The 17,970-nt window shown below is 44.6% G+C and overlaps 1 protein-coding gene across 6 annotated transcripts in view; it reads right to left on the bottom strand.

Moving 5' to 3' along the window:
- CD226 (CD226 molecule) overlaps positions 1 to 17,970 on the bottom strand; it is a 79,684-nt gene that overhangs the window by 37,723 nt on the left and 23,991 nt on the right. For 5 of the 6 annotated variants that reach the window (XM_032310157.1, XM_032310156.1, XM_032310159.1 and 2 more), the window contains one exon: positions 14,764 to 14,869. The exons of the other annotated variant lie outside the window; for it this stretch is intronic. In XM_032310157.1, the coding sequence (XP_032166048.1) occupies positions 14,764 to 14,869 (106 nt within the window). The remainder of the gene's footprint in view (positions 1 to 14,763; positions 14,870 to 17,970) is intronic. 6 annotated transcript variants of the gene reach the window in all.

Genomic DNA, 17,970 nt, shown 5'->3' with positions numbered 1-17,970 from the left:
GGAAGAAGAAACCACATCCCAAACCTTCTCTATGAATACTTATTGCTCTTTATGACATTTTTGGAAACAAAGTGACTTGGGGGAAATACATCACTGCTATTCGAGACACTTCGAAAATTGGGAAAGCAGTCTCGTTGTGATTATATTTTTCTAACATTATTTCAGAACAACGATCAAAAATGTCCGTTAATTATAATACTGTCCAAGAGTTTGGTTTGTAAATATCGGGTCAGAGGTGAAAGTCCTCTGGCTCTGAAATCCTACCTTTCTCCAACAACATTCCACCCAACATGTGCAAAACAGCGCCATGGCTCCGAGTGTGCTGGGTGAGCCCTGCGGATAAGCTTTGAGAGCAACCGCATCCCCAGCCCACCTGAAGGGCGAGACTCGCAAGCTTCCCTTTGCTTCTAGCCACCCACCTCATATTAATGCCTTTGGCAACGAGAGGAGGGACCAGAGGAGTGTAATTCAGGTTCATCGCCCCGCCAAGAAATGAAACTCACAGTGCACCCTGTATCTATATATTTGTGTTCATGGACCCAGGGCAAAATATTTCTTTTCCAATTTTGATTTGAACCTGTGGTTGGCAATACCTTGCAACAGCCCTTTCAGTCTCCAGTTTTCTCTCTGAAGAACGTCAGATCTCAGTATCTGTGCCGGGCCCCGTTTACTCCTCTTTTAGAAAAGCATTTCTACTGTAAGAAATTGGAAAGGGAAGGAAGGGCGAGACAGACCCAACCTTTGGGCCTTTCTCTAATCGAGAATGACAACCAAGACCATTTCAGATGCATTCGGCTGTCATTCTGTTACTCCCAATAAAACAGAAAGGTTCTTGCTCTAAAGAAACTAGTACACAAATAACCATCAATTGCGGACGAGCTATACTTAAGACGAAGTTTTGAGTCCTGGGCCAAAAGCTACTTACCTTCAAAAGAGTTACAATTAATAATTCAAGAGGTTTTGACTCACCTGGAAGTAAACCGGTACAAAAACATGTACACAAAATATTTCTGAGCTGTTTAAGCTGACTTTTTAAGGAATTTTATTTCTGTTCAGCCTAAAGCAGGGGAAATTTTCACTCTGAAGGATTAGAACTTTAGTTGCTATTTTGAATACAGCATCATAGGTGACAGTGCCACTCAGGGTGACCGAGTCTTCAAGGGGCATGTCCTTATGCTTCATGGCGACTCTAAATGCAGGTGGAGACAGTTAACTCTTCGTTTTGTCCTCTCGCAGAATAGCGCTTCAGTGTGTATACGTGAAAATGCAGACCACCTTATTGTAAACTGCTTACATGTTATTTCTCCTTTAAGTTACACTTACAGCATTAGATTTATTTTTTGCAACTGTCTGTGGAGGTAGCTTTTCCATATCTATGAGTATGATTTCAAAATAGTCCCACATTTATAAAGTACTTAGGATGAAAGAGAACATCAGATCTGACAGGGATCAGAATCACTGCTCCTTGCTTCGATTCCTTAGTAGTAGAACAGGTGTAAAAAGACAGAAATGCGTAGACATCTTAGTAAATGGCCAGAGAGACCATACGATGTATTTTAATCTAATAAATGAACCCCATGTTAATGTCACTAACCAAAGAACCTGGGGTGCTTTCTATTGTGCTGTAGATCTCCGTTTGCTAGAATTCATCTAAGGACAACATTAAACATGTAAACACCAAAAGCAAAGATGAAATAGAAAAAGAAACAAAATTCTTTTTCAGATTACACTGAGTTCTCAAATACACTGTTTGAGGCAAGGTCAGGAAGAGCTTAGATAAATATGGCCCCTTATGAATTTGTATGCCCTATTGCTACATGCCATTTTTTAAATGCAGGAACTAATTGAAATGGTTACTTTTAAAATATTTAAACTCCACATTTGCCATTCTCTCTGGCTTTTTATCTCACTGTAAATTCTTCCCCTAAATTAGGGATGACTTCCATTTCCCCTGCACGGTACACACTTCCCTCCGAAGTCTGCAATTTAATTTCCACCTCCATAATTTTAAATATTTTAAAGTCATCATTTTACACTCTCCATTTTCCTCTAAAATTGCCTTCGGTAATGGCTTCCTAACTCCATTATCTTGGAATTACATTTATCACATTTATGGGTTTGCCTTTTAAAAGCAAAACAATACAAAAAGCCATAAAATTTGGGGATCAGAGTCTAATCACAGGATGTGGCTGAGCTAGTGGCAACAATTACTAATATGCCCTAATGTGCCTCAATCAAGGTGAGGTTTATCCCACTTAAACTACTTCATTTCAGAGCTAGATTGTATAGAGTAATGGTTAGGAAAATAAAGCATCTTTTCGCCTGTCAATAGATGCGATTGTATTCAACTGCAAAAGTAATTTACTCACAGGCTTAAATCCGGTGTCTAAGTGATGCATATAAATAAATCACTGGGGGCTTAAGCAACCACAGATAACCACCAAAATGGTGATTTGTGAGTTGTTTATGACACACCACAAATAAAACCAAAACCTCACTGCTTATTTCAGGAAAAGATTAATTTAGTACATAGCTACTTATAAAATCATATGTGATAGAAGCGCCTGTGTGGCTCAGTTGGTGGAGCGTCAGACTCTTGGTTTTGGTGCAGGTCGTGATCTCAGGGTCATGAGATCAATGTCAATCAATCTCCATATTGGGCCCTGGGCTCAGGGGAGATTTGGGATTCTCTCTCCCTCTTCTCTGCCCTTCCTGCTCACGTGTGCTCACTTTCTCTCTCTCTCTCTAAAATAAATAAATCTTTAAAAAAATAAAATCATATAAAATTATTAAACAAAACCAATTTAAATAAATTTTAAGAATACACAAGCCCTAGGAAAAAATTTGAGATGACATTGACCATCCACCCCTGCCCACTATACGTCTCCCCAAATACTATTTCAACTCTGAAAATAAAATGTATCTTCTTTAAAAGTTAAAAATAAAAGGTAAAAAAAAACAAAATAGGCTCTCAGACTAATCTGTATGAAACAAAATGTTTTCCAGAAAGCTATAATTCAAAACATTTATCATCTCAGCTAGGAACAATATGTTTGATTCATAGAGTAATGAAAGAGTATATTTTCCTGATTTTTAGATAAGCATCAAACCACAAAATGATATTTTCTATGAGTCATTCCCAGTGAACTAGAGACCTTCATTTACTATAACGAGTAAACAGTTCATCAACTAAGGTCTAACCCTATCTGAGGGCACGAACCATAATTTTAATGCCTTCTGTATATAAAAGAATACCAGAAAAGATTTTTCTATTCAATATATGTACCTAATGAGCATTCATTTTATTCCTATCCACTTAGCTTTAAGAGATGCCAAAATAACAATGTAACTTTGTGCATGTAAATGTTGAGCCTTTGCAACATGGGATGGTTCCGATGACCTCCAGCAGAGCCACGCGCAGCAGCCTTCGCTTCTCCCCCGCCTACCTCTCAGCTAACTCGCCCCCAGTTCCGTCGCCCTTTCCCCGCAAGGGCCTTAGCTCTACCCACTTCTCTGCACTCCGCTCTCGCGGGCTCTTTTTGCCACCTCTCCCCTGGGAGGAAGCACCAGCCTGGCAATAGTTCTCCTGCTCGTGCCCACCGCACTTCCCTCCGTCCCTGTCATAAAGCCGGAGCAGTCTTTGCAAAACACAGGTCTGGCTCTGTAAGTCCCTAACTGAAAATTCTTGAATGTGCCCCCAAATCCTTTTTGATAAAATTCAGACTTCTTAGCACATATCATAAGCCCCAGTTTCACCACAGTTCAACGTCGGTGCACTGCTCCCCGTGACCCTGAGCTTCCTCTCAACACACACCCAGACTTGCCCCCCCGAGGCCAGACGGGGTCGCTCCCTCTCTCAGCATCACTCTCCTTCACCCCCGCCGCCACCCTGGCCTGGGGAGTCAGGCATGGATTCCTCCGCTAAGATTTTCCAGATAACTTCTCCTCCTCAGACTAACTCAGACCACCTCCTCATCTTATGCCCATATTTTAACCAAATTTTCCTCTTTGTTCATAGCGAGACTCCTAAGATACACCTGTCATACGGTTGCTAGTTTTTAAAAGTAAAACAGAGGATGAACATGTTTCCTCACCTTGGTAGCTTGGGTTCCCTTTCCCAAGTGGTCGTCATCCAGAACATCAGGGATGCCCTGGGGTTTGTGTACAAACATGGTTTTAATTCCTCATACCACTTGTTGGGGAAAATAGTATTGAAAAAGATCATAGACTGGAGCTCCACTCTAATAATTAATCCATGGGTAACTGTGCTTTGAGGTAGCAAGGAGAAAGTCTGGATTCTCTTGGAAAAAAAAAAGAAAAAGAGTAGGACAATCGCCAAGAGTCCCTGCATTCAAGCTTTAATAGCACGTTGAACCCTTGCAAAACCTGACTGTTCGAGAAGTATCGGACAGAGTCTACACTGCCCCAGACCCAACACCACAGGGGGAGGGAAGGGCACCCCAGGACAGTCCCATGCATTACCGACTATTTGCAGGTTGTTCTGTTTTGCTTTGTTTTTTCTGGTGTGGAAAAATTAGAAAATTCATGTAAGCCAAAAGAAGAAGATAAAAATCACTTGTGATGCCAATCTCCAAAGTAATCACAGCAAATATTTTCCACTTTACCTGCTCAGTCACACCACAATGGTGTTTCTTTTTTCTTACTATGGTGGTACCGGTCTCTTTCTCAAACTACATGTTTCTTTTCGACTTAACAATACGCTGAAACAACTTTCCGAGACAGTTTTGAACACTGAGGTGAGTGAATCGAGCAAATCAGCCCTTAAGAGTCTGTTGCGAAACGACGTGTGAAGCAGTATTCACGGGACAGAATGAGCGAGACCTGTCCCCGCCCTGCGGGAACTTACAAAAGTCACTGGCTTCAGTCACTGATTCAGCATAAAATAGTTCATCCGAGCCTCCTCTGCGCGAGGGGCTGAAATGAAGTCAGGGATACAGCAGCGCGTCTGACAGCGCGTCCCTGTCCTCACAGAGCTCAGGAGCTGGCCCGGCGCCCAGAGAGGGGCCGAGAATTACACCCCGCGCTGTGCTGTGAGCTCGGAGCCAGGACGCTCCACCGGAGCCCCGTCCCCCCAGAGGAGCAAGGTCTCCTGCGGACCTGGAGCAAAGCGGAGGTGGGGGGGCAGCCATCTGGAACCCCTGCTGGGTGCAGGGAACTCCGCGGAAGGTGGAAGGCCCAGGAGGTGGGCGCCTTCTCTTGGACTCCGCTTCGTCGGCTGAATGTTTGAGCAGGACAGTGGGACGTCACGGGCTGCTGAGCTCTGCGTGGTCACGGCCACGGCCATGGAAGCAATGGGGGGGAGGCGGGGATGGGGAATCTCCCCAAAGGCTAGAAACTGAAAAACGGAGCATTTGAGAAATCATGTAGCTGCTGGAGGATCCAAAACTGGAGAAAAGAGCAAAAGGGTGAGAAATGCCAAACACAGAAAAAGGTTAAGACAGTAAGCGTCTTGGCTGTAGAGCCTTCAGCCACTGATTCGGGTGAGCATTGGGTATTATCTCGGCTAATTTGCTGCTTCGTTTCTCAAGGACGACTGAAAACTGGCTGCGGCCTCTCCGCTTCCATGACACTCAAGGTGACGAAGAGGACTAGAGCCACCTGAGCAGTTCGAACTTTCCAGAAAAGCTGTTGGGGGGCTTTTTCCCAACAAAGGGGACAAAAGAAAATCGACCTTTTAGACGGCTACAAAGAATATCTAAAATATTGGGAGAAAAGCTTTGAGCCAGGGAATTCTATCACGTAAGACAAAACATTCCATTTTTACCACAATATTTAAGGGACCACCTGTAGCAAGAGAAAGCTAACGACGCCACTGTTTGAAAGAAGGGAAGGCAAGAAGCTTATCCAAGTTTTGAGAATAAAGGCTGAAGAGACAAAGCGTATTATCTCTGTGTGAAATAAACGGCCCGCCGCAAAGCGTATTTTCCTCTTATTTTACCGAACCATTCAGGGCAGGATTATTAAGTCTAACAAAAAGAATTGTTTATCATGACTGAATTGTACATACTAGTCAGAGGACAGGGAGTCGGCTGCGTAGCAGCATGAGGATTTAAAAAATTAAGTTCTCTCAAAAAAAGGGACAGTTTTTTTCCGTTAAGGAGCACAACCTCCCTCACCTTTGCCTACTTTTCTTCATAGACTTTCACATAGACTCAAGCCCATAGGGGAACTGGGAACGGTGGAAGGGGGCATCCTAACTGTGTTGTTTCCCTTCGGAAAGCCTCTGCAAACGAACCTGTTTCTCGCCCTCCACTGGGTGCGACCAAAGGTGACCTCCTTGTCTCTCTCTGTTCTTCAAATTTATGGTCCTCCACTTCATGTGTTTTGAAAGTCAGGAGTTTTCCTCAAAAAACATACCTCCTGTTCCCATCAACTGTCCATTCAGATACAAGACAAAAGAATGCTGTGGGCAGTTTATCACACAGCATCGCTTCTCGGCCCACTGTTTCCTTTTCTTCATTTTCATATCTGAGAAATCTTTACTGTTCTCCTTTTTATTTTCTCGAAAGATTGTCCCTCTGTATTTCTTTCTATAGGTTTAGTACTACTCATAATTCCTCAAGAGAAAACAACTTTGGTATATTCTTCTTTATTTTTCTCTGAATATAGTGTTACTCTTAAGTCTTCAAAAGAAAATCACTTTGGTTATTTTGGCCAATTAATAATAATATGTAATACATACCAGGTGCTTATAGATTGACATGAGCTGTGACAAGTACTTCCCAGGGGATGTGAATGTCAAAACTACCCTCCATTGCAGGCGCCGTTACTATGCTCATTCTAGACAGCATAACAAAGTCAGGGTTAGTGGAAGTGGAGTCAGTACTTGAACCCAGAAATTTGACTCAGTGTCTGAACCAAAGAACCGAAGGCCCACTATGCACCAGAAGAGTAGCTGTACATCAGGGAGCCCATCCCTGTAGCTATATTGGCAACTCCAGACTACTCATTCTAGAACCCTATAAATAAAAACGTGATCTCACATGTACAGTGTAAGTCAGCCACGTTCCCTTGTGCTTTCTTCATCTACATACAATCTGTCTCCGCTGTGTTAAGATGCATTTGTTTTTCATGCCCATGCTCACCAGGCCACTCAAGGCCCCGTGTGTTCACCACTCATGTCCACTCCTCTGCATCTCCGTGCAGGCTGCCCTGTCTGCTGGACTCCCTAAAACTCTCATTCACCCTGAAGACCTCCATGAAGGTGATCTTCCGTGAAGCCTTCTCCAACTTGGTCACAAAGATACAGTTTTCGCCTGTCGTTGTCCACTCTGGACATTGACACCTTGGTGTGTGCCATTAGGTTGTGAGCGTCCCTGGAGCAGGAGTTGCTTCTTATCATCTCATATAGGAAGGCTACCAAGGCTTTCACCTTCCCAACCCAATTTCCTTAATAAGCCAGCGATCCCTCCTGCTGGCTGAGCCGCCGTGCACATTAAGCAGCATGTGTGGCTGACGGGAAGCCTCAGGAAGCCTTCCCCACTGTCCCTTACATTTTGAATATGACCTTAAAGGACTTGTCTACTCATTAGTCAATTAAGTGACTGTTATCAAAGTTGAAGACACAAGAACTGTGTGGCTTACACACTCCAGACTTTGTCCAGTACTATTTGGCATAATTTGCTTCCATGATACTCCTGATTATACGCTTATCGCCCTAAAGACCTCTTTTCTCCAGGTTTTTTGTTTTAATATGGTTTGGGTGGTGTGTGTGTGTGTGTGTGTGTGTGTGTGTGTGTGTGCAAATTAAAAACAAGATCCCATTTCTGTCTTTGCATAACTACACTTAAGGGAGTACTGAGAATCCTCAGTTTTTATTACCCATTATTACCAATTATATCAAACATAAGAAAGTCCCCCTAATGAATGACAAGTTATTACTTACTATTTGGAGCACTAAGACATATACAAAGCTGGAAAAATAAATGTTCACAGGTTTTTATAAGAGCACTGGAGCGATAGCAAATCTATTGCAAGATGTTTAGTCTATTCTAAGTAAGAAGGATACATTTTCATTTTTAACACAGGATACAACTATAATAAGGGCTGAGAAATAATTTCAGTCTCGAGAAGGGCCTTACTAAACCCAGACTAGGGTAAAAGGAACAATTCGTGTTGAGGTGCCCAAGATCTGACTTAGAAATGCAGGACTTGGGGCACCTGGGTGGCTCAGGGGGTTAAAGTCTCTGCCTTCGGCTCAGGTCATGATCCCAGAGTCCTGGGATCCAGCCCCGCATCGGGCTGTCTGTTCGGCAGGGAGCCTGCTTCCCCCTCTCTCTCTGCCTGCCTCTCTGCCTACTTGTGCTCTCTGTCTGTCAAATAAATAAATAAAATCTTTAAAAAAAAAAGAAAGAAAGAAAGAAAGAAATGCCAGACTTCAATAGAGTCCGAGATTCCTCTCTCCACTAACCCCATAAAGCCAGGAACAGACCCAGGAGGGGTCTGCAGTGCTGGAGGCCATGCGGTGCTGAAGACACATGCCTGGGAACGGAGCCCCTCTCAGCCCAGCCAGTCCATCCCCACACAGGTGTAAAGTGGTGAAAGCGAGCATTAGACTCCACGGCCCTTAATAGGAAATACGGTAACAAGAGAGCAAAATGCAGCGAAATGCTGGAGAGGAGGGTCCCCCAGCCGAAGTAAGGGAGGCTGCAGGAGCAGGGTGGGTGAATCCGGGAGAGCTGCACTCTTGGCCGACTAGAACTCCACCCAACGCCCGGGGCCTCAAACCTCTCAACAGCCGCTGTGAAAGGTGCGTCTCCTCTATGCCCGCTTTGCCCTATCAGCTCTGGCCTTTCTCAACTTGTGCTGTTTGCTGATGAAGTCTCTGTCACACTCCTCATCTGGGGACTGACCAGTTGAAATCTGTAACTGCACCCCCACAAATCCTGGAGGCCTGAAACATTAAGTAGATTGATGGAAAACTTGCAAGCAAGTGACAAGCTTGACATAAGTGACGCATCTGATTCAGGGTGGAAAGAGATTAATCAATAAAAATCAATGGAGGACTGTGCCTTCAGACTAAAAAAACAATGTTTCTAGAGGATAGACATGCTACCATTTTATAAAGGACGGCATCCGCGGGAATCATGTCTAAATACACAGCTGCTAGAGACACTTCAAATTTCTACAAGGTGGACGCTAGCTTCTCGGATTGTTCTGTAGCCCTTCTAGCAAGCTAAGAGGGGAACATTACCCCAAATGGAGCAGACTGAAAAATTAAACTGGTGGGCCCCTTAGCTCTGTCTGTACTCAATCTCGAATTTCCCCTCTGAGAAACCTATGGACCCACTACGCTGGGATTGCACATACACCTTGTTCTTGAATCCGCAAGAAATAAAAATACCTTGAAATCACTGCACTGCGGAACGGCACAGACACATATGTTATGCACTTTGAGGCACCCTTCTTGATCAAAATGACTACGGGCAATTCTAACTAGAAAGGCAAAGTCAAAAAAAAGAAGTCATTGGAAATTTTGCATAATTACAAATGGAAACGATCATAAAATGCAAATATTCTGGTTAAAAAAATGAAAGATACAGTTGAAAAGGGAAAAATCCCAGAAGAAACCCTAAGACTTCTGAAAAACACCTTTTTGAAAGTCCAGGGAAAATATATGCTAGAGATCTAAAGGGCCAGGTGCTTGAAATAAAACCCCTCATGGCTACCCTGGCAAAGGCAAAGGGCCACAGTAGGATGAAGGTATCGCCAGAAAACAAAAGACCATTCAGCTGGGGAGAGGAGGAAGCCCAGAGGTACAAATAAGTAACTAGGCCAAAGGGGTATTTGAAAAACATCTTGCAAAAGACTCCAAAATAAATACTGAAAAGTTTTTAACTACATCAAAGGGAGAAAGTGAGTGAGGAAAAACTTCCAGCATTTGAAAACAGCACGTACAACAACAGTGTCGCAGAGAATAAAAAGAAAATGACAAGGACACTGAAGGAATTATGTGGCTCTACCTTTATGAAACTGTGAGGCAATTCCCAAATTTTTCTACTGGCACAGATACGCACCACGTGACTTTAAAGAAATGATGAGGACTTAACCCGGAAGCGGACAAGATGACCCCACCAGGGAAAGGAGCCTGCGTTCAAGCTCCTCTGCAGACACGACAAGCCAACTTCTTTGACCAAATGTGCACCTGGCATTCGCAGTTGGCTGCCACGCTCCAGAACAATCACTGGTGCGAACGCACCATCCCACAAGGTACCCTAGTTATGGGAGGCAATGAAAGCCCCTGAGACTCGGTGCTGTCTAGAACACTGAGAGCATGTGCCGAGACAGCAGCAGGTGCCTAAGCAGGTGCGGACTGCGATGGGCACTACAGCATGATCTCTGCAAAGAAAAGGAACTCCTAACTCACCTCCTGGACTTCCCTGAGTACGTACATCTTGTGGCAAAAGACAGCACATGGACAGAACTTATTTAGATGTTCAATGCTTTTAATTTCCTTTTTGCAGGTGCCCCAAAGCCATATGCCCTTCTCCCAAGTGGCTCTTTCCCATTCTCTCCACTCTTCAGAAACACGTTATCAATCTTAATTTCTCTTCCCTTCCCCACTCAGCCAGCCAGTTGCTGGATCTTGTCCATTCTACCTTCTCAGTATCTCTGGAACTTGTACTACCTCTCCCCGGTGCCCTGTCCTCGTCCCCTGACAGTTCACTCCCGCCTGTATTAGCAAAATAGCCTCCAGCCCAGCCTCCTTCTCTCCAGTCCTGCTCCCATTCAAACCACCCCCTTCATCCAGTCAGTCTGTCTCTCTCTCCTACCGAGTCGGCATGCAGTACCTTCTCAGTCCCTGGCAGAAAACCACTGAGTGTTTGGCCCCTGTTTGCCACTTTGACCTGTTGCCTCTTACATGTCGGGATAATGGGCTCCCATTCCAGGTACCCCGTGCATTCTCTTCACTCTGGACCTTCGCACATGCTGTTCCTGTTGCAGAGGACACACTTACCCTGTTCCTGTTCCGCCTTTAGTTATCAGATGCCCCTTCCTCCTCCCCAAGCTGAACAATGAAGAATGATGATGGTCATCCTACGGGCTCTAATAGCCCCCCTTGGGGCAGTTCTCCCCGTCAGAGCATCTGTCATACAGTGATACAATATCTACTTTTCTCTCCTTCTGTGGGCAGGAGCTCTATCATCTCCCTCGTCAGATCCTAATAGAGTACCGGGGAAGTGGGAACTGCTAATATGTGTCTGCGGAAATATTCTCGAAGGGTCACAGAATGAGAATATCCAATGCCTTAGGGAAGGTGAAAAGGGGACTCAGTGGAATCACCACGGCTTGAGTACTTGCTCCGTGCTAAGTACCCACACCGGCCCTTGCCTGCATACATTATCTCCTTCATTCTCGAGCCTGCCCATAAAGCACGTGTTACTATTGCCGCTCCATATATGAGTAAACTGGAGCTCAAGAAGATGAAGGGACTTTCCAAACAGCACAAGACTAGTTAGACGGACAGAACCAGAACTCAAAATTCTCTCTCAACACACCCATCTTTGTACTTACTGCCATGAAGACAAATCGATAGGAATTTCTCTAAACAGAAAACTGTGAACGGTGAAATCTCCTGGGAATCAATCCTGTAACTAAACTATTTTACATATATTTACACAAATGATTTTTTTTTAATTTTGGCAAAATACACATAACATAAAATGTACCATCTTAGCCATTTTTAAGTGTGCCCATTGGTAACACGAAGTCTGCGCCTATCATTGTGCAACCAAACTCCAAAACTCTTCATCTTGCAAAGCTGAGATTCCGTACCCCTTGAGCAACTCTCCACTCCCCGAGCCCTCACTACCCGACAACTGTCATTCCGCTTCCTGTTTCTATGAATTTGATGACTCTCGGCACCTCACATAAAAGGAGCCGTGCAGTATTTGTACTCGTGTGACTGGCTTATTTCACTCAGAGTAATATCCTCAAGGTTCAAGGACGTTGTAATGGGTTAAAAGTGTCCTCCCTTTTTTAGGGCTGGATAATATCCCACTGTGTGCATTTTGTAATCCATTCAACCCTCCATGAATGGAAGGATGGTTGCTTCCACCTTTGGGCTATTGAGAATAATGCCTCCATGAACATAGATGTATTAAGCTTAATATATTCACAAATAATGTGCTAATAGATATCCACAGCAAAACCCTGCAAATGACACACCATTCTGGGTGAGGATGTAACAAACTAGTGGGAGCAGTTACCAGGGTATTTCAGTGAGCTATGAATTGTGAGGAAACATGATAGACACAATTCAACGAATACCACATGGAGGAGTATACTTAGGCGGGGAAAGCCCACTGCACTTGTTTTTTTTTTTTTTTAAATAAAGTACAAGTAATTAAGCTATCTAGAGAAATAAATCTCCACTGAAACCTACTTCAAGCTATGTTTTACATGCGATGGGCTATACATCTGTTACCACTCAGGAAAGTGCTTTATACTTCCTGGAAGCTACTTCAGAAGAGGTTGCTCTGTTCCACTTAACTGTATCTGGAATTAGCAGCTTTCCAAGTGCTGATTCGGTAATGCTGACGGTGTTCAGGGAAAGTTCCACTTCCCTTCCTTCACCCCTATTCTTTTGCTGTTTTATGGAGCCAAGTCTCCTAAATGCAGAGCATTTAGTGTCCAAGACTGTTGGGATCAAGGAGAGGGTAATGGGATATGACCTGCCTTCAACTGAAGGATCTGGGGGCGGGGGGGGGGGCGGGGGGGGTGGTCAGTGAAGAAATTGACATGGTAACCACAGGCGGAATACAAGAACAATAACATATTAATTAAAAGGTAGCCACAAACAACATCTGGGGGAGTGGAGAGGAGACATTGTTTCCCATTTTAAGAATGGGGCAAGGTTTCTTTAGCTGTCCCTTGAAGGATAAGTAGTATATGGAGTGGAAGAGTATTTAAGGGAAGAAAAGGCACAAACAAAGACAACAAATCCAGGAATATGGCGGATGCTTCAGGAATTGCAAAGTAACCCAATTTGGCTGAAAGAAGAATACACAAAGGGACCAGGTGGCATGCATGCAAGAACGAATCTTAGAAGACTCCGAGAAGCATTTTTACTAGGACTAAGGAGTAACCGAGTAGATGATGGGTGCAAATCTGCAGCGTCTGGGAAGGTGACAGAAATTCCTGAAGCCAGAGGGTCTGATAGGGAAAGGCGGGGACTGAGAGAAACTTAGGAATGCATGAGTCAGAAAAAGGCAGCTGCTACTCAGCCTAGAAAATGCTGCCGAGCAGAAAACTCAGGTCATATAGACAGCCCTCCAGACGTTTATGAGTATTTTCGATCTCCAGAAGACCGATCATATGGGATAGGGCTCGGGGGCCGCCAACCTGCACACTCTGATGTGGACAGGGAGGCATCTCTGGGTCTAAAAATGTCCCTGTCATCTGCGTCTGTACACGTCCCGGTGTTTTAACGGTCACCCTTCTGTGCTAAGCGCTTTGTTTTCTTACGCTCACCATACTTTGTCCTTCGCTCTCTGTTTTAATTCATTTTTCTAATTTTGTCTTAATATCACTATGTACTTGATAGAGGTATTGTGAGGATTAAATGAAAGACTCCATGCAAAGCCTCTCGAACCTTGCCCAGAGCTGCCAAAGAACAAACATTCAATAATCACTCGTCATTTATGTAAAAGGCCGTTAGCCAAAGCTCACTGGGCCCACTCGTGCTCACCCGTGCACACCATGCCTTCGCCGCGTGTACATCTCCGACCCAGTTGCTCTCTTGAGCGCTGACTCAAAACCCTCCTGCCTTCCTGCTTCCTTGGATGTCTGGAACCAAACCCCTCCACCCCACTGCAGACCCTTTTCTCACCTCACACTCCCCCTTTCAGTGGATGATATCACTATCCACCCAGGACCCCATGTCATTCCATTCTTGAATTCTCCTTCTACTTGATACCCAACACCCAGTCTATAATGAGACCCTATCATTTCTCAACACTCCTGCTCTATAACCCATTGTCTGAGCTAATTCTCAGAAACCTTCAGTCTGAGAAGACTGCACGCCTCATCTGGAGGTAATCAAGAAGGAAGGAGGTCAGGCATCTTTTATCTACACCCAGAGTCCCAGACAACTGGAAACATAGTCCTACCAGGGCCAGACCAGAGTCCAAAAACTGGGGCATCAGATATTATATTTCTTGGAAGGTGATGGGCGATGTTACTCAGATCAGACTTTCATGTGAAAGCATCTAGATGATGAATCTTTAAAAAAAAAAAAAAATACATGGCGGTGAGAGATAATGGTACTTTATAATCTAGGCTGATACATATAGATGAGACATTTATTTTGAAAGTCTAGTTACTTAGATGAGAAGAATGAGAGAAAATAAGGTTTAAAGGATGACTCGTACATTTTTGAGAACTGGAATTATTGATTCGAATGAGAGACTGGGAGCAGAACAGGTTTGGTGATGGGAAGGACTACACTTATGTTTTAGAAAGATGGATACTTTCATTTCCAGTAAAATCTGAGACTCCATTATTAGCACTAAAATTCCTATTAAAAACAACTAAATATGTAGGGTAAACGATTTTAAAAATATTAAAATCATCAAGTATCTGACAATGTAGGAATCAACAGGAAGAATATAGGTGAGAAACAAGAACATGGATGCAAGCCCCTTTTGCCCTAGGCACGCTTTGCCGATCTAAGCAAACTTGAACTCTGATTTTTGAGCCTCCCACGATGCATTTAAATGGATGTCAAAGCACAAGGTCTACCTGAGGTGCGGAACTGAAGAGAAGACCCTCCTGCAGCTGAAGTGCGTGAGGGATATACCTTCATGGTACAAATGAACTGGAAGTAACCCTGACCTGGCCTGCATCTCTGGGAAACAAAGAAAAAGGAAAATCCTTGAGTAGAGCTGCATGCGCAAGTCAGTTCTCATGTGGATCTACAGTCCTAATTCCTACAGCATGGGTGTTCCAGAAAGTCTACATTTAAAGTAACACAGTGTTGCCCAGTAAACTGGGGAGACCCTGGGCCTTGGGTCCTTACCCACCCAGACTTGAAGGAATCACCAAATGTTCTTGGTCTTGTCATGAAAAGGAATTCAAGGACAGACACGCAGCACAGCAGATGAGGAACACAAGTGGGAAAGTTTATTAAAGCAGAAAGTATGCTCTTGAGATATGAGAGTGAGTGAGCTCAGGAGAGAGAGTGAGCTGTGTGCCCTGGGAGCTGGGTTAGGATTATCTTTTATGAACAGTTGTTAACTAGGGGGCAAAATAGTCACAACTTGGGGTGAGAAGCAGGATTTTTTGCTTTTTTTTCTTGCTTAATTTGCTCAGGGGTTCCTATCAGGATGCCCACCATTTTGGGCCTGTCTAGTTTGGTCCAGCTTCTGGGGGAATGCAGCTGGGAGAGATCTTTGCCCCTTCCAGTAGCTGGCCATAACTTCCTCGTTGCTGACCTCCACATACCCTATCAGAACCTAACTATCTACTCTAACACCAGCATCAACTCCTCTGTGAATGAAGGCCCTTCATTCTAGTCTCCGAGAACTCCCAGAAATGCTCTGTGAAGAGCGATGAGCCTCACGCCGGCAAAACGAGCCCAACGCGTAAGGACATAAAGGAATGAGACAGACAATAGGCAGCAGGAGAAAAAAAGGGATTGTAGAAATAGAGCCACTTTGACACTGAAAGAATCCGAGACAGATGATAAAACAACTATGGGCACCAAATCTGGAGGAGATGAGAAGGGTATGCTGAAAAGGACACGTTAGGGTAGAATGACAGCAAGAACTAGAAGTGGCCAATGGACAAGATCCTAATGAACCGAGTAGGCAAGGGGAACGACACTCCAGCAATTTCTGAGCCAAAGTCCTGGCAACTGTAGTCGTTTGTTAATATAAATTCGGAATCTCTGGGAGGGAAGAAACAACAATAATGGCAGCGACACGAGGAAGAGCACCCCCCTCTGCTTCACCCCCAGGTACACCGCCTTGGTTTAATTCCACTTCCTGTCTTATCTGGCCCATGACTACAGCCTCGGCATCACTTTGCTCAGGCTGTCATAACCACAGACCACAGACTGGGGGACTTCAATCTGGAAGTCCAAGACCAGGACGGCAGCATGCTTGATTCTGTGGGACCCCTCTCCTTGGCCTGTATGTGGCCCTCTTCACCCTGTATCGTCACATGTTCTTGCCTCTGTGTGTCTGTATCCTAATTTCCTCGTCTTCCAAATGACTCCATTGACTTCATTTTATCTCACTGACCTCTTTGAAGACCCTATTTCCAAATATAGTCGCATTATGAGGCACTGGGGTCTCGACTTCAACATATGAATTTAGGGGGACACGACTCACCCCGTAACAGCCTCCTCACAGTGCTCTTCCTAAATTGCAAACCATTCACCCAATCAAAATTCCTAAGGGCTCCCCATTGCCTAAAGAATAAAATCAAAGCACCTCACCTGAAAATGGTGTCCGCAGGGACACAGAGATGCAGCTGGAACTGGAGCCCCCACCCCCATCCCACTGCAAAGAAAATGCAACCTCAGTACCAATGTGGTCTTCTCAGGCAAATGGAATTCCAAGTCAGCTTCTCAAAACTGCCCCCGCCCCTTCCAAGCAACAATCTGGAGCTCCTGCTGGCCGCAGATCAAATTCTCTGTCTCGGGTATCGACCCCTCCTAATTCGCCACCTGGCTCCACTACCCACTTGGGCTCGTTTACACTCCTGCCTTACGAAGCCTCCCGCGGCTCCCTAGCATGCCGGCCTCGCTTCTGCTTCAGCCATTAGCACGATTTCCCTCAAGCACCGATGCCATCCTGCCAGCAGCACAACAGTCTTCAAACAGGAAGTTTCTGATCTTCCCCGTTGAGTAAGCTCAAGCATCTTTTGTTCTCGGAAGCTTGCTGCATGGTCCTGTTTCCCCTCTCTGCTGCCACTTCTCCAACACATCGCCGCCACCGGCATCCTGTCACCACCCACCCCCGCTCTATACACCTGCACTCGAGGAAGCATCGAGGGGCATTCCAAAGGAGACTTGAGCTTGAAATCAGAGACTGGAACATTTCCTCACTGTACCCCCAATCCCATGCAGACCCCAACACACCGTGGATATTCAATAAATATTTGTTGAATGAAAGAGAAAGGAAATGGGAAGAAGAAATTTGAGGTCCCGGGACCGGGGGTTGGGAGGTGCGGGGGGGATGTGTTTGTAACTTAGGAAGGAGCAGAGTCTTTGTGAAGATTTCATTGGTTGATCCTACAGCCCGGCGGCACCCCTGCTTGGTGTCAAGACTGCGGGGTCCCTTTCTCTTACTCTTGCCTGTTTCTTAGTCTCCAATTTTGCTTCTTTCCTGCCTCTAAACCATCCCATATGCAGTCGCTAGAGTAATGGCTCCAAATCATGGCTGCAATCATGACCAACACGGGACTTCCACTATTTGAAAACATTACTAATCACCAAATGAAGTCCTAAAATCTAAGCTTCACACCTGCTGCCCTTCCCCTAAGGCTGTGACCAAAGTTGTTGTATTTTGTTTTTTGGGTTTTGTTTTGTTTTGTATGCTCCAAATGCAAAGAACATTTCCATTATGTGATGATTTTCGTGACACACTTTCCTTCTAGAATCGTACCTGGATTTCCAGCCTGGTGCAGACACTTTCCATGGTTCCCCGATACTGGCAGTAATCTCTGTCACCTTTCAACTCCCAAAACATTGTTCTATGACTCTTAACAAGTATATACATACTCCCCCTATTAGATTATAAATGTCCTGAAAACAAAGACTTTCTTTTTCATTTCATCATCTCCTCACAGCAAATAGTAAATTTCTTTTTTTAAAAGATTTTATTTATTTATTTGACAATAAGAGAGAGAGAACAAGCAGGGGGAGAGGCAGGCAGAGACAGAGGGAGAAGCAGGCTCCCTGTTGAGCAGAGAGCCAGATGTGCGATGTGCAGCTCAATCCCA

The sequence above is a fragment of the Mustela erminea genome, chromosome 13 (assembly GCF_009829155.1).
Source record: "Mustela erminea isolate mMusErm1 chromosome 13, mMusErm1.Pri, whole genome shotgun sequence".
In the NCBI taxonomy this organism is placed as follows: Eukaryota; Metazoa; Chordata; class Mammalia; order Carnivora; family Mustelidae; genus Mustela; species Mustela erminea.
This window is presented reverse-complemented; position numbering and strand designations above follow the sequence as displayed.